This window comes from Esox lucius, chromosome 11 (genome assembly GCF_011004845.1).
Source record: "Esox lucius isolate fEsoLuc1 chromosome 11, fEsoLuc1.pri, whole genome shotgun sequence".
NCBI classification, from domain to species: Eukaryota; Metazoa; Chordata; class Actinopteri; order Esociformes; family Esocidae; genus Esox; species Esox lucius.
This window is the reverse complement of record NC_047579.1, coordinates 23,522,185-23,538,985: the sequence shown is the minus strand read 5'-3', so window position 1 is coordinate 23,538,985 and position 16,801 is coordinate 23,522,185. Positions and strand designations below refer to the sequence as shown.

The window sequence follows — 16,801 nt, the reverse complement described above, 5'->3', positions numbered from 1 at the left end:
AAAGTAATCACAACATGGGCTCAGGAATACTTCCAGAAAACATTGTTGGTGAACACAATCCACCGTGCCATTTGTCGTTGCTGGCTAAAACTCTATAGGTCAAAAAGGATCATTTAAAATGGACTGTGGCAAAGTGGAAAAGTGTTCTGTGGTCAGACAAATCAAAATTTGAAGTTCATTTAGGAAAACTGGGACGCCATGTCATCCAGACTAAAGAGGACAAGGACAACCCAAGTTTTTATCAGCACTCAGTTCAGAAGCCTGCATCTCTGATGGTATGGGGTTGCATGAGTGCGTGTGGCATGGGCAGCCTACACATCTGGAAAGGCACCATCAATGCTGACAGTTATATCCAAGTTCTAGAACAACATATGCTCCCATCCAGACGTAGTCTCTTTCAGGGAAGACCTTGTATTTTCCGACATGACAATGCCAGACCACATAGTGCATCCATTACAATGTCATGGCTGCATAGAAGAAGGATCCGGGTACTGAAATGGCCAGCCTGCAGTCTTTCACCCATAGAAAACATTTGCCGCATCATAAAGAGGAAGATGCGACAAAGAAGACCTAAGACAGTTGAGCAACTAGAAGCCTGTATTAGACAAGAATGGGACAACATTCATATTCATAAACTTGAGCAACTTGTCTCCTCAGTCCCCAGACGTTTGCAGTCTGTTATAAAAAGAAGAATGGATGCCACACAGTGGTAAACATGGCCTTGTCCCTTTTTTGAGATGTGTTCATCCCATGAAATTTAAAATCAACTTATTTTTCCGTTAAAGTGATACATTTCCTTAGTTTGAACATTTGATATATCATCTATGTTGTATTCTGAATAAAATATTGAAATTTGAAACTTCCACATCATTGCATTCTGTTTTTATTCACAATTGTACAGTGTCCCAACTTTTTTGGAATCGGGTTTGTATTTTAGTTAACAGCCTGAGGTTACGAAGATCTCGACGATCCAATTATGGATTCAGGGTTTGTCCCTAGCATTCACAGATTTCACCCGATTCTCTGAATCCTTTATTGTCTATATAATCTTTCATGTACGTACTATAGATGATGAGATCACCAAATTCTTTGCAATGTTATGTTGACAAACGTTATTCTTAAACTATTAGCCCGGGCAGTCTTTCAGATTGGTGAACCCCTACACATCTTCACTTCTGACAGACCCATCCTCTTTGGAATGGTCTTTTAGTACCCAATCATGTTACTGATTGTTACTTCTCCAGTCTTTTGTTGCCCCGTTCAACTTTTTTGAAACGTGTTGCTGGTTTCAAGTTCAAAATAGGAAAGTATTTTTCCAAAAACTATAAAATGTCTCAGTTTCCCCATTTGATATGTTCTCATTGTACTATTTTCAATAAAAAATAGGGATAAATGATTTGCACATCATTGCATTCTGGTTTTATTTGCACTTTACATAGCGTCTTAATTTTATTGGAAACAGGGTTGTACATGCATTATATTTTGGTAGAGTCAGTAATTTTATTGCTCAATAAATAAAACAAATAAAACAAATAAAATCAATAAAATCTTTAAGTAATAACAACAGTCAATAAAATGAACTGGTGCATCACCTACCGTCACACATACAGTGTGGGAGATGCAGTTGGAGGACTGCAGGGCAGCTGATGCTGAATAGGGGTCCTGCTGGAGTCATGGAGCCCAGGACACTGGTGTCCCATTGACTCATTTTGACACAAACATCTCCCTTGCCAGCCATCTCAAACACCAGTCCAGTTAAACCACACTGGAAAAGACCTGCCTCAGGGAACTGGAGCCTGCAAGGCAGATGTAGGGCAATTATGACAGTTGTAAACTTTTTAAAATAAAAATATACTCATACATATACATTTTTTTTATAAATTATTTGTGGTTAGTATGACAATGCTGCAAAGCAGGTTACGTGATCAGTAGTTACCTATAAGTAGGCCTGCGGATATGTTGACTAGTTATAATTCTTGGCTCCTGTAAGAGAAAAGCTATTTCAAGGCAAGTCTGGAACACGGGATGAAATACTCTTGAATTTCTATGATTCATATGTGAAGGTTAATCATCTCCCGACAAACATACCTGCACATTCGTCTGTCCCTCTACTGTCTGACACTGAAATTCAGTGTGAGGATACCATATTGTAGCCACTGGTATTGTACTAGAGCAAACCATCAGCTCCCTAATCTTGTTATAATCCTCAGTTACATCTGCAATAAAGAAACAGTTCATTTTGTTTGTGCATGTGTAGCACAGAGAGTGGGGATGGGAAACCGAGGCTTCTGGAAAGATTTAGGCTCGTTAAGAGAACAATAATGAATACCATTGAAACAGCTAAGCTCAATATAACAGGAATTTGTTGACGAATAAAGGCTGACATTTTATGTTCAACAAAATCGTACCATCATGTGAACAGTAGTCTGGAATAGTACGGTTGCGCCACGGTATTAGACGTGTTGATTTGGTATTAGGTTATTTGTGCACTGTGGTGTATTGCATTCTGATTTGAAAAGAACTTCGGACGTCACCGATCACGTGATTGTCACTTTGAAGCTGCCTACTGGTTTGCATGTTTTTGACCGAATTGTCAGAAACTTACTCCATGACGGGGGGCATGAGGGCCCGATGTCCTCTAATGGGACCTGTGTTCACAGCACAGCACCGTGCAGCTACAAATGTGACATGCATTTTTCATGACTTTGTCAATCAATTTGTTCCTAATGACTTCACATCATTGTTTTAATTAATGCTTTATAAAAATATTAATTTATTGGGGTCCAGGGGGCTGTTTCTCAGAGCTCCAAATCGTGTGTGGCTCTATTCAATCTTGAATATATCTATTGATTACATGGCTTACATTACATGCCCTTTCCTAATATAGTTTTTGATGACATCAATGTTAGTTTTTTTTGGCAACAATGGCAAGCAGACCAAGACTGGCCAGATTTGGCGTTGCTGATGTTTTAAGAAAAGAAAGGGGAAAGGCTATGGGTAAAGGTAGAGCTGTAAGCAATGCACATGGGCAAAATCAAGGCACAGAGTGTAAGAAGCAGCTGGAGCTTGACAGAATGCCAATGACAGACCATATTGTGGTAAATATGGGACAGTGTAGGAATAAAATCCTCTACCAGCTGGGTGAAGACATGCAGCTGACATCACAAATCAACCAGGAATAACAAAGGCAGCAGAAGAATCTCTTAGTTTCCTGATCCCAGAGATGATTGATGTTATAATGCGTGAAACTAACAGCAAAGCCAAATGAAGAATCAGGGAATGGAATAAGAGTCATCCCCCCAACATTAGTGATCACTGAAAAGCAGTGGATGACACAGAAATAAAAGCAGTCATTGGCCTTTTGATCATAGCAGGGGTGTCTTAAGATACCCATGAGCCTGTAGATTCCCTCTGGTCAGAAACTGGCTGTAAACCTGTGATCACTGCAACTATGACCAGAGAAAAATTCCAACACATATTGAGATATATAAGGTTCGACAACAAAGCCACAAGGGGAGAGCGAACGGCCAACGACAAGCTTGTCCCTTTCAGAGATATATGGACCATGTTTGTAACCCAGCTTTCAAAATGGTCAGGCACAGACATGTTTGGATGAGCAGCTTGTTGGCTTCAGAGGCAAGTGCAGATTCCGACAGTACATTGCATCCTTGCCTGACAAATGGAATAAAGATCTTGTTCAACTGTGATGCAGAGACCAGCCACCATCTCAAAGGTGAGGTATATCTTAGCAGGCAACCTGGAGAGCAATGAGAAGTAGATCAAGGGTCACGTGTAATCAACAAGCTTGTGGGCATTGGTGCAAAAGTGGCAGAAATGTCACAGCTGATAATTTCTTTACATTCATTCCGTTAGCTGATGCCATAACTAGAAGATGGACTGATATGTTGGCACTATTAAGCTGTTAGTCAACAGGCAAAAAAGTCAATTCCCGCCTAAAATGATGTACCCAAATCTAAATGCTTGTAGCTCTGAATATAGTAGAAACATATTTTTGGTTACATTTGAAAGGAGACACTCCGTACTTTGTAGGAATTATAAATTAATGCAGAAAAGTACAACACAATAGATTTGTCAGAAGATAAAACAAAGAAAAAACATGCATTTTTTGTAAAATAAAAAATCCTCATCATGTTTGAATTGCAGTGGGGAAAGTCAAACATGGATTAGGAATCTGGACTAATGATGCACTAGATGTCAGCAGGATCTAGGTAAAGTTTCAGACCATTTGTTATACAATTCAGTGATCTACCTACTCATTTGTAGAGCAAGGCCAAAGTGTTCTTTACAGATTGGCCACTTTGTGCCAAATTGGAAACATTATGAATTTTCTAGTTCATACCTACACAGACCATACAACAGTGCAAAGGTGATTAAAATAAGGGTTACACTGTCCCAGGAATGTTATACATGATGGAAAATTAGCTTGCCTTCATAAAGGTACTAACAGGAGGCACGACAAGGAGGCGGATCCAATGATCTAACATCATATGTGATGTTTGCATCATATGTGGTGCTCTAACATCATATGTGGTGTTTGCATCATATGTGATAATCTAACATCCAGGGTTGGGTAGGTACATTTTTAAATGTAATCCGTTACAGTTACAAGTTACCTGTCCACATTTGTAATCAGTAAGATAACTTTTTGATTACTCAAACTTAGTAACGTAATCTGATTACTTTTAGATTACTTCCAAATTAAGAAGCATTGGGAAAAAAATAGAAATAGGCTATAACCAACTGAAAACCTTTTGCGGGATCAATCAATGTCAGAGTTTACATAGCTGGCCAAAAGTGGAATTCGCATTTTACCTTATGGGTTGTGTAGGCTACAGTCCCTTTGGAAATGGGTTTCTAAACCATTGCTTTTTACTTCAATATGATTGGGTTATATCTCTACATTACACACTAAAGGTCTGTCAGATATTCAGTCATTCCAATTATTCCAATAAACCTTGATTTTCCAGAATCTGACTTTATCTGAACATAATCCAAAATCTAATGATGCTTAAGCCTGTTCTGTTATTTGTGTTTTATTCATGTTTTTAATTGCTTCAAAACATTGTTGAAAGATAAATGGCAATTACTCGAAAAGGGTATTGACAGTGTTGTATAAAAAATGAAGATATCCATAGCTTTTTGCGCATAAACTAAATCTGCAGTATTCTGATGATTTGCTCCACAACCAACATTGTCAAAATGTTGCAGAAACCCCTGGCACGCGAATGCACGTCTGAAATTGTGAACACCCACATAGAAATAAGATTTACCCGCGCAAACGCAGCCTGCGATTATTATGGCCACCAGAGATGCAAAGTGTAACCCATATGAAATATAGGGCTACTAAACCCTTATAAACTCAGCAAAAAAAGAAAAGTCCTCTGACTTTCAACTGTTTTTACTTTCAGTAAACTTAATGTGTGTAAATATTTGTATGAACACTAAAAAAGAGTCAACACCATAAGACATAAACTAATAATGTTTCACAGACATGTGACTAACAGAAATGTGTCCCTGAATGAAGGGAGGCTCAAAATCAAAAGTACCAGTCAGTATCTGGTGTGGCCACCAGCTGCTTGAAGTTCTGCAGTGCATCTCCTCCCCATGGACTGGACCAGACTTGTCAGTTCTTGGCTGTGAGATGTTACCCCACTCTTCCACCAAGGCACTTGCAAGTTCCTGGACATTTCTGGGAGGAATGGCCCTAGCCCTCACCCTGCGATCCAACAGGTCCCAGACGTACTCAATGGGATTGAGTTCCGGGCTCTTCGCTGGCCATGGCAGAACACTGACATTGCAGTCATGCAGAAACTCACACACAGAACGAGCAGTATGGTGGGTGGCATTGTCCTGCTGGAGGATCATGTCCGGATGAGCATGCATAAAGGGTACCACGAGGGAGGAGGATGTCTTCCCTGTACCGGGCCTCGGTGTTACGCTCATTCCATCGACGATAAACACGAATCCGTCCATCACCCCTGGTGAGACAAAACCGTGACTCATCAGTGAAGAGCACTTTTTGCCACTCCTGTCTGGTCCAGCGAAGGTGGGTTTGTGCCCATAGGCGGCGTTGTTGCTTGTGATGTCTGGTAAGGACCTGCCTTACAAAAGGCCTACAAGCCCTCAGTCCAGCCTCTCTCAGCCTATTGCGGACAGTCTGAGCACTGATGGAGGGATTGTGTGTTCCTGGTGTGACTCGGGCAGTTGTTGTGGCCATCCTGTACATGTCACGCAGGTGTGATATTTGGATGTACCGATCCAGTGCAGGTGTTAATGAATGGGTAACTTCCCAAGTTACACGTGGTCTTCCACTGCGAGGATGATCAGCTGTCCTTCCTGTCTCCCTGTAGCACTGTCTTAGGCGTCTCACAGTGCAGACATGGCAATTTATTGCCCTGGCCACATCAGCAGTCCTCATGCCTCCATGCAGCATGCCTAATGCATGTTCACGCAGATGAGCAGGGACCCTGGGCATCTTTCTTTGGGTGTTTTTCACAGTCTGTAGATAAGTCTCTAGTGTCCTGCGTTTTTGGAACTGTGACCTTAAATGCCTACTCTCTGTAAGCTGTTAAGGTCTTAACGACCATTTCACAGGTGCATGTTAATTAATTGATTATGGTTAATTGAACATGCATGGAAAACATTGTTTAAACCCTTTACAATGAAGATCTGTAAAGTTATTTGGATTTTTACAACATTATTGTTGAAATACACAGTCCTGAAAAAGGGACGTTTCTTTTATTGCTGAGTTTATGTTGTTTAGAGATACAGTTACACGTGGGCACAGTGTGACTGTAATAAGCAGTGAGCGGTACCTGAAGTCCCATTGTTGTAGCAGGGGGGGTCACTTTTGAATGCAACACCTAGATGAGCGGATAGCAGATGCGCAGCTACGAATGAACGGAGCATTTCCTGACTGCGAGCTGTGAATCTATTGGATACAATTCCTGTTGAGTAATAAATGTCTTTGAACTCCGGTTGTTTTTTTTGTTGAGTACCAGAAATATTGACAAACTGAAGGATGGCGAGCCTTGCCCAGCTGTGGACGGTATTGGATATGGTGTGGCCAGCCATAAAGACCTGCCACAGAGGACTTGGATGTGCAGATTCATTCATTCCGACACAGATAAGAAAAACACACTAACCTACCCGGGTAGTAGTGTTAGAACTTGACATTGAACACACAAATCCGGATATTTTCCCCAAGACTGAACTCTTTTTTTGGAGGTTGAACATTTCCTCCTCGATACTGAGGAGCTATGGAGTTGGAACACCCAACTCAAAAAGGGGCCTAACTAAAATAATAAACAAAAGAATTAAGAGCTCTATTTTATTTTGGTATACATACAGTAGTTTGTGAATGTTTATGTTGATTCATGGTGACAAGCATTCAAATTGTCAACTGTTAACCCAACACTTACTCCCTTTGTGAGTCATCTATTCCAAGTGTATTCTCCTATAGGACCTAGAGTGATGTAAGTGTCTCATCTACCCAATCAGGTTAGGACCAGAGGTGCTACAAAAGCAAGAGTCACATTCTTCGGTGGAACTCGTCCTGGCTGTGTTGTTCTGTGCATTTGACAAATAAACCTTGAAACTTGAAAAAAATATAACACCAGGTAGGCTTATTGCCCATCATTGTTCTGATAATAATGCATCCAGTAGATAACTAAATAAAATATTATATGACTCGGCTAATATTATTGAAGATATACCAGCCATCCAACCAACCAAATTTAAACTAGCACTTCCTTCGTCACTAAACTGGTTATGCGCGTCCACCTTTGCGCGCATGATGATCACACACACAAATAAAGTTCAGCTGTTCTAGTAGGATTTTCCTGACATTTTCTTCATTGCATCTCAGAGCAAAAGCCATGGTCCGCAGAAAGCTTTCAAAGCATCAGTGGGATCTCATTGTTGAAAGATATCAGTCAGGAGAAGGGTTTCTAATGCTTTGGAAAACAAGATAATTTCCAAAGCATTAGATATATTTTGAATGATGGCGTCACCGTGGGGGTCAAGAGGCAGAGGGACCTCCTGAATTCAGGGAGAAATATGGGGATGAATAGGCCATAAGAAACAGCCACAACATGTCATAGCCAAATCACATAGACAATTGGTTACATAAGGACAACTGATTTTATCAAACAAAACAATGCTTTGCTATATCTCTGGGACCATCAAGATACGAAATCAGAAGACGGCTTATTGTAAGTACAAAATGCAACATCAGACCCAAAACTAGCGACCTTAGAAAAAGTGTTGTGTGGATGTTGACTATACTCAAACACTTGCATAGGAGTTGCATCGCCGTAATAACTACTTTAAATTGTATACTGCAGTTAGATTAAAAAGATTGTAAGCTTTCTGCACATATATAATATGCCTATAGCAAAGAAAATATATATTTACAAAACTTTGTTGCAAAAAGGTTTGGCATCCCGGCGGCGTTACATCTTAAACAAATAGGTTTTAAGGCAAACAAACCACATACCCTAGATGCTAACAATGACAGAGAGATTGAAAGTTCACAGTTTGACTTTCACTGGTGCTCTCCTGCAGGCTCCATGACACGAAGGTTGAAGGCGAGAAGCAGAAACCAGAGATCATACTACACTACTGGCGCTTTTCCACTGCATGGTACTGGCTCAACTCGCCTCACTTTGACTCTACCCGCTTTGGGAGCTTTTCCACTGCATGGTACCAGCTTGACTCGGCTCGCCTTTTTTGCTAAAAGTTGGGATAGTACCTGGTACCAGATACTTTTTTTAGTACCCGTTTCGTCGAGGTTCCAAACGAGCTGAGGCGATACCAAAAGGTGACGTGAAAACACGGAAAAGACTTCTGATTGGACAAGTGACTCAAAGCGTGTTAGCTGTCCAGTGTCAGAGAATGGTTAAGATGAGAATGGCACCTTTTTGCGCGTCTGTGCAAGGAGTCCTTGCAATGAAATTAATTTCAATGCCAGTGCATAGGACCAGACTCGTAATTTAAGCGATCGCATTTTCCCAAAACGCATCTCAGTTTGGACCTATCCACTGGCGTTGAAATCAACTTATTATCCCTGTGAGACCCACAAGACGTGTTGTTTTTGTAACCTACAAAAAGACCTTGTCCTTTTCCTCCTCTGGGTTTTTCTATAGGCTAACTGGCATATATAGCACTGGTCAAAGTAGTAATGTCAAGCCAAACAGAAGCAGCCTACCTACCAAGCTTTCTAACTACATTTGCAGTCTGCAATGCATTAAGAACAAATTAACTGCTCACACATGCTTCCTCGCTACTACCAGTATAAACGCTGCCTGTGTAGCCTACAGTAGGCTACTCTTGAGACTGTCGGCGTGGTATTATAGCTGGCAATTAATAAGGCAAATATTTTTACTTTTTAAACGAGATGGAGGGATTATGTTGGTTGTTTTAAATGTGTTGGCGTTGACATGTTCGGTGTACACACTTAAATCTAACAGGATATTGCAGTTACATCTTTTATACTGCTGGGCGATAATTCTATTATAGCTACTTTTTCATTGTTTTTCAACCAGGGTCTGTGACCATGTTATTCAGAATTAGTATACTTTTGATTTGCCACGTTCAAAGCTTGTCAATTTAAAAGAAAGTTCATTCAATATATTTTTCTGTTCACTGCAGGGTTTCCGTTAGTTGGCAAATGCTGGCTTTTCGCCGGTATCAGGTGTACGATGTCTCCAGTGTTGTTCCTGTGTGTGTCACGTTGGAGTTGGAGTCATGGCAGTTTTCCTGTGATGTCACTATGGGCGGGTACAGGTTACTATCTGCAGTGGAAAACCAACCCGAGGCGGGCCGTGTCGAGCTGGTAGCATGCAATGGAAAAGCTCCCAAAGCGGGTAGACGCGAGGCGAGTAGAGTCGAGCCAGTACTATGCAGTGGAAAAGCGCCATACAATGCAGCCAAAAGTGTTGTGGATAATGTGGATCATCTAGCAAAAATTTTCACAACCAGAAGAAAAATAAACAGATGGGTCTGTGTATGAACATGGTAGATGTTGCTGCCATCGTGCCTTCATCATCTGAATGGGTAACTTCCCAGATTGAAAGTTATCAGAATGTAGCCGACATCGCCGTATCTACCTGAGACAGGTGGGGCATGCCCTGGTCAAGGTTGTGAACCACTGTTGTACTGACACTAACTTGATCAGGAGTCACTGCTCAACCAGTCTGGAGCACCTGATGATTAGGTGAAGGCCTTTTTACTTGCCTTGGGAGTTTACATCTATTGTTGTTATTGCAGTGTACATACCCCTGGATGCTAATGCTAAATGATGCTATTAGCATACAGCAGACAACCCCTCAAATCTGAATTTCTTTTCCCCCAAATTCTACCAGAATTACTCCTAACCCACCAGAGGAGTCAACACAGTTGACCATGTTTATACACACATTCCAAAGGCTTACAAAGCTATTCCCCTCTCCCACGTGGGACAGTCTTATCACCTTTCACTGTTCCTACTCCCTGAGTATTTACTACTCATTAAATGTCTGAAATCATCAGGGAAGACAGTCAAAATGTGGCCAGAGGAGTCAGACTCACTTCTACAGCAACAGATTCAACACACAGACCGGAGTTTGATTGCCACTCAAGCCACCCTTGACTCCCATAAGGACATTGAAACGTATGCTTCTTCTGTTCTGGATAACATCAACATCTGCATCAACAATGTCACCACCTAAATACTAATAAAGACCTTCCTCCACCAGAAGCCGTGGATGAACAGAGATCCGACCACTGCTAAAGGCACAGGATGCTGCTTTCAGATCTGGCAATGTGGAGGCCTACATGTTATCAGGGGTCAACCTGAAAAGGGTCATCAAAATGGCAAAAAATGACCACAACTGCAGATTGAGGAGAACTTCAACAATAACTCCAAACCCAGACACATGTGGCCATCCAGCGACGTCTCCTTCACCGATGAGTTAAACAGGTTCTACGCCTGCTTTGTCAGGTACAACAAAGAGCCAGCCATTAAAGCTGAACTCCCCTCAGACGACCTCCCCCTCTGCCTATCCACTGCAGATGTGTTGTCTGCACTGAGAAGGGTGAATGCACGCAAGGCTGCTGGTCCTGGGGTGTTGGGGAGCTGGCCATGGTCTTTACTGACAACCTGTCACTGGCCCAGGGGGTTGTCCTAACGTGCTTCAAGACCGCAACCATTGTGCCATGGCTGAAGCAGTCGACTGCATCTAGCCTGAAACCTGGGGCTTTCACCCCCACGATCCTGAAGTGCTTCGAAAGACCAGTTCTGGCCCCCCTAATGTCCTGCCTACCCCAACTCTAGATCCCTACCAGTTTGCCTACCGGTCTACAGAGGATGCCATCTCTACAACTTTACACTCTGCCCTGACCCACCTGGACAAATCCCACACCTATGTCAGCTATTCATTGACTTTGGCTCTGCTTTCAACATGGTCATCCCCTCTAGGTTGGTCAACATACTCCATGACCTAAGGATCCCACCCTCTCTCTGCAACTGGACCTTGGACACAGGTCTGACAGGTTAGACAACTTCACCTCCTCCACCCTGATCCTGAACACTGGTGTTCCACAAGGCTGCATGCTGAGCCCCCTCCTGTACCCTCCACCTCTTCACCCACGACTGCGTTCCTGTACACAGATCACCATTGTCAAGTTTGCAGACGACACCATGGTGGAAGGCCTGATCAGTGACAATGACGAGTCAGCCTACAAGAGGAGATGAAGTGCCTGGCAGCATGGTACAGTGACAACTACCTGAATATATGTTTTTTACATTTAAGCGTAAGATTTCAGAACTGTATTGTTAATTAACTGCTGTGGTTCTGGTCTGAAAAGTAAGTAAATTTAAGGCAGTTGGAAGGTGGGCAGATTAACACTAGTTTTGGAAGGGAAGTTTAGGGTTTTTTCAATAATTAGCAGCAGTGTGTGTTTTTGTGTAAGTGAGCTCAATTAAGGAACTTTAACTTTTTGGTACAATGTTATGAAGTCTACCCACCTAGCTTTATCTGACTTTTTTTTTTTTAAGTTTCTTTTCAAAAGAACCTATGGTAAATTACTGAAATGTTAATGTGTTCATGCATCTTATGTTTATGTTCACTGAGCTCACTGGTAGCAAAGCCACCACAGGAAGTTGTTAGATTGAATGGCAATCAAATTATATTACATACATCTCAAATGATGGCAATGCAACACCGTCCATGGGATACCAGGGCTACTCCACAGGATATGTACCCTCATCTTACCACGATATACAACTGTAATCCTGTAAAAAACTAACTCAAGTACAAGCTGTGACTTAACTCAAGTACATTTATTTACCTGGGAGGAACGAGCTGTTGGGAGTATGGAGTGACATCCTGATTGATTCTTCTATGTTATACTTCAGGTGCATCACCATGTGATCCTAATACAGGAAAATATTATTCAGTTGACTTCTGTCAGAATCTTGCTTTTACTTTGCTTGTGTTCATACAGAAAGAGCTATGCTTTTTGAATGCATTTTTGTGTAAAGAGGGACATTTACTGTGGGAGTTTACTGAATACATGCATTACACTGTACTTTCTGTCAATGCCAATATACTACGTTTCAAACCTTCAGTTTAGTTAAACCATCCATCATATCTTTCTTGGCCTTCCAGAAAACATTTGCTCTCTTTATGTTCAGATGTAGCTCATCTTTCATCCTTTGCAGAGAACCTTTTCCTGTATACATTGATGCATCTAAAACAAAGTAATATATTTTCCATAACCATTCATATGCTATTAATACATTCCACATTTATAAGAAAATATGTTCTCCAAATATTAGCTTAAATACCGGATGGCCTGTATAATGATAGATGTAACTGTTATTCTTAATGTGAGTTTATTTGTATGTCTTTTGTAATTTTCTTTTCAAATGTTGGTGTATTACTTGTGCCTCAAACTGAATGGAGAGCTCAATGTTAATGAGACTTAGAGATTTCAGAAGCCCATTCAACCACAAAGTGATCCGAGATAAATAATGCTTACTGTACCTATTCTGGACCCCAAGGCCTTTTCTGTATCCTGAGACCAGGATTTAAACACTGCAATGACGTTGCTGTATTTTGAGGAAGTATCTTAAACCGCTGCACCCGGGGTACAACATTCTGTTACTTTAAATAAAATAGAAATGTTGATCTAAAATACTTACTTGTATAGGATACATGCATAGAGTCCTTGATCGAGTCAGGTAGAGTGAAGTAGATCTGTTTCTTTTTGTCAAGCAGGTCACGGATTAGTTGTGTCTTCAACTTTTTTTCCTTTAAGATATATTTTTTTCAAGAAGCCCCCTTAATACAGTTTATGGTTTAGTTTGCCCAAATTACTAAATAACCCAATAAACCAAAGATATCACTGTAAACCGTTATTTTAGGATCTATTTAAATCAAATTTTAACTATTAATGTTAGTCATGAAAACCCTACCTCTGTATTAAGGAATTTCAGATGCAGTGACACACTCTTGTGCTTCTCAACCAAGCTGTTTGTGTCAAGGGTGAAGTCTTCAATCTTTTTCCTGATTGGGCCACATTTGTCATTTCTGAAAGAAAATGGTTTCAGTATATGGTTAAAAGTCTTGACTGTGCCTTGTCATTTCACATTGATGGACCATCATCATCATCATCTTCTTCCACTTATCCGGGGCCGGGTCGCGGGGGCAGCAGTCTAAGCAGGGATGCCCAGACTTCCCTCTCCCCAGACACTTCCTCCAGCTCTTCTGGGGGGACACCGAGGCGTTCCCAGGCCAGTCGGGAGACATAGTCCCTCCAGCGTGTCCTAGGTGTTCCCCGGGGTCTCTTCCCGGTGGGACGGGACTGGAACACCTTCCCAGGAAGGCGTTCCGGAGGCATCCGAAACAGATGCCCAAGCCACCTCAGCTGACCCCTCTCGATGTGGAGGAGCAGCGGCTCTACTCTGAGCTCCTCCCGGGTGACCGAGCTTCTCACCCTATCTCTAAGGGATCGCCCAGCCACCCTGCGGAGAAAGCTCATTTCGGCCGCCTGTATCCGGGATCTTGTCCTTTCGGTCATGACCCAAAGCTCATGACCATAGGTGAGAGTAGGGACGTAGATTGACCGGTAAATCGAGAGCTTCGCCTTGCGGCTCAGCTCTTTCTTCACGACGACAAACCGATACATCGACCGCATTACTGCAGAAGCTGCACCGATCCGTCTGTCAATCTCCCGTTCCATCCTTCCCTCACTCGTGAACAGGACCCCTAGATACTTAAACTCCTCCACTTGAGGCAGGCACTCTCCACCAACCTGAAGTGGGCAAGCCACCCTTTTCCGACTGAGGAGCATGGCCTCGGATTTGGAGGTACTGATTTTCATTCCCACCGCTTCACACTCGGCTGCAAACCGTCCAAGTGCATGCTGAAGGTCCTGGCTTGAAGGGGCCAACACGACAACATCATCCGCAAAGAGCAGAGACAAAATCGTGTGGTCCCCAAACCTGACACCCTCCGGCCCCTGGCTGCGCCTAGAAATTCTGTCCATACAAATTACGAACAGAACCGGTGACAAAGGGCAGCCCTGCCGGAGTCCAACATGCACAGGGAACAAGTCTGACTTACTGCCGGCAATGCGGACCAAGCTCCTGCTTCGGTCGTAAAGGGACCTGACAGCCCTTAGCAAAGGACCCAGGACCCCATATTCCCGAAGCACCCTCCACAGGATGCGGCGAGGGACACAGTCGAATGCCTTCTCCAAATCCACAAAACACATGTGGATTGGTTGGGCAAACTCCCATGAACCCTCCATCACCCCGTAGAGGGTATAGAGCTGGTTCAGTGTTCCACGGCCTGGACGAAAAACCACACTGTTCCTCCTGAATCCGAGGTTCTACTATCGGCCGTATTCTCCTCTCCAGAACCCTGGCATAGACTTTCCTGGGGAGGCTGAGAAGTGTGATCCCCCTATAGTTGGAACACACCCTCCGGTCCCCCTTCTTAAAAAGAGGGACCACCACCCCGGTTTGCCATCCCAGAGGCACTGTCCCTGACTGCCACGCGATGTTGCACAGGCGTGTCAGCCAAGACAGCCCCACAACATCCAGAGACTTGAGGTACTCAGGGCGGATCTCATCCACCCACGGTGCCTTGCAACCGAGGAGTTTCTTAACCACCTCTGTGACTTCAGCCTGGGTGATGGACGAGTCCACCATTGATGGACCTTTAGTGCTAATTATTGGATTTATTTTAATGAATTAACATACGGGAAAAAATATGTAAACTCTTCATCAATGCAACTTCTCATGCATGAGGCTAAACTCTCATTGACGTTAATTTCCTTCCGCTTGTTCTTTTTTCCTTTTGGTTTGTAAATGCCATTATTCTCGCATAAACACCTCACTATTCCATATTGTCCACGACATGATTTCCAGACCTTAAAAGAAAGAATAAAATAAGCAGTTATTTTAGGGCACAGCAAAAGAAATATATCCTCCATAAGTATAGTGTGACTTGATTGTCAAGCTTCTCTAACCAGTTTATACAGATTTAGAATAATGGTGGAAAAGGGGCTTTATTTATACATCTTCTGATTAGCTTACTAGCTTACTTTATTCATTAATGTCTCGCATGAATCTTCTGACTGTTGAACTCCTTTGGAGAGACATTGGTCGAAAGTATTATAAGGCTTTTCCATGTATTGAACAATGGATTTAAGGTTGTGTTCAAGCCTCTGTTCCAAAACCTGGCACACCTCTTCTTTGCTGTCTGTCTGAAATCCAACTCAACATAGTCAGTATTATACACACTTTTTTACATGAAATAGTATGTTGTTAAGGGGAAGACAGTTAATATGCTGAAAGGAACAATACGTTGTTGTTGTTTCTGGCTGCCTGCATCAGAGAGAGGATCCCATCCACACCAGAAATATAATCTGATGTCCTTGTGTGATGATCATTGAGATTTCTGAGAAATTTCTGAAGGTGAGGTATCTCTGTATCAAGGGCGTTCATCCACTGTTCTAGAATGTAGTGAAAAAACAGGGGCAAGAGGATGCTCAAAACAGTTTTCATTGTCTGATATCACATCACTGTCAATAAGATTTCTGTACATTATTATAACATTAACTAATAATATAAGTTCAAATAAATAACTGTTGTGACCTTTGCTAGCATACGCTCGTTACTGAACATTGTAATGGCTTTTCAAGATGCATAAATTCTGAATAGCTCTATAAAAGTAGGCTACAAGTAGGCTAAAATCACGAAGTCCTATTATAAGGAAGATAATTAGGTTATAGTACTCACTTTCTGTACTGACTTATAGTACTGATTTATTGTATTTGAACTGTGCGGCTTGGACGCGGCGTCCGTCAAAAATAGACAAGGCACCTATCTTTAGCGAAGCAGAGAATAGAGCTGCTTCTAGGACGCTATTCAAACGCGCCACAGCTCGTCTGGTGGTGTTAAAATCATTGACTAGAGGGGCTGCGATCTGCTCCGGCAGCGGCATTGGAGATAGAACGTGCCTCAGAAGCACCCCGTGCAATCTTGGTTGTATCTCTCCCACATTTGGCATTGGGCGGTGTAATCAAAAACGTATGTCACTAATTAAAATGCAAATCAATTTATAACATTTTTGACATGTGTTTTTCTGGATTTTTTTGTTGTTATTCTGTCTCTCACTGTTCAAATAAACCTACCATTAAAATGATTCAACTGATCATTTATTTGTCAGTGGGAAAACATACAAAATCAGCAGGGGATCAAATAAATGTTTCCCCTCACTGTATGTAT

The 16,801-nt window shown here is 42.1% G+C and overlaps 2 protein-coding genes across 3 annotated transcripts in view; both read right to left on the bottom strand.

Moving 5' to 3' along the window:
- The window catches only part of LOC117595221 (nuclear GTPase SLIP-GC-like), a 772,829-nt gene that overhangs the window by 592,615 nt on the left and 163,413 nt on the right, over positions 1-16,801 (bottom strand). The window lies entirely within an intron of this gene.
- The window catches only part of LOC105008948 (nuclear GTPase SLIP-GC-like), a 50,587-nt gene that overhangs the window by 6,549 nt on the left and 27,237 nt on the right, over positions 1-16,801 (bottom strand). For both annotated transcript variants that reach the window (XM_034294994.1, XM_034294995.1), the window contains 10 exons: positions 15,878-16,026; positions 15,616-15,777; positions 15,272-15,441; positions 13,481-13,595; positions 13,208-13,316; positions 12,626-12,753; positions 12,352-12,436; positions 2,089-2,216; positions 1,937-1,983; positions 1,597-1,796 (listed from right to left, as the gene is read on the bottom strand). In XM_034294994.1, the coding sequence (XP_034150885.1) occupies positions 1,597-1,796; positions 1,937-1,983; positions 2,089-2,216; positions 12,352-12,436; positions 12,626-12,753; positions 13,208-13,316; positions 13,481-13,595; positions 15,272-15,441; positions 15,616-15,777; positions 15,878-16,026 (1,293 nt within the window). The remainder of the gene's footprint in view (positions 1-1,596; positions 1,797-1,936; positions 1,984-2,088; positions 2,217-12,351; positions 12,437-12,625; positions 12,754-13,207; positions 13,317-13,480; positions 13,596-15,271; positions 15,442-15,615; positions 15,778-15,877; positions 16,027-16,801) is intronic.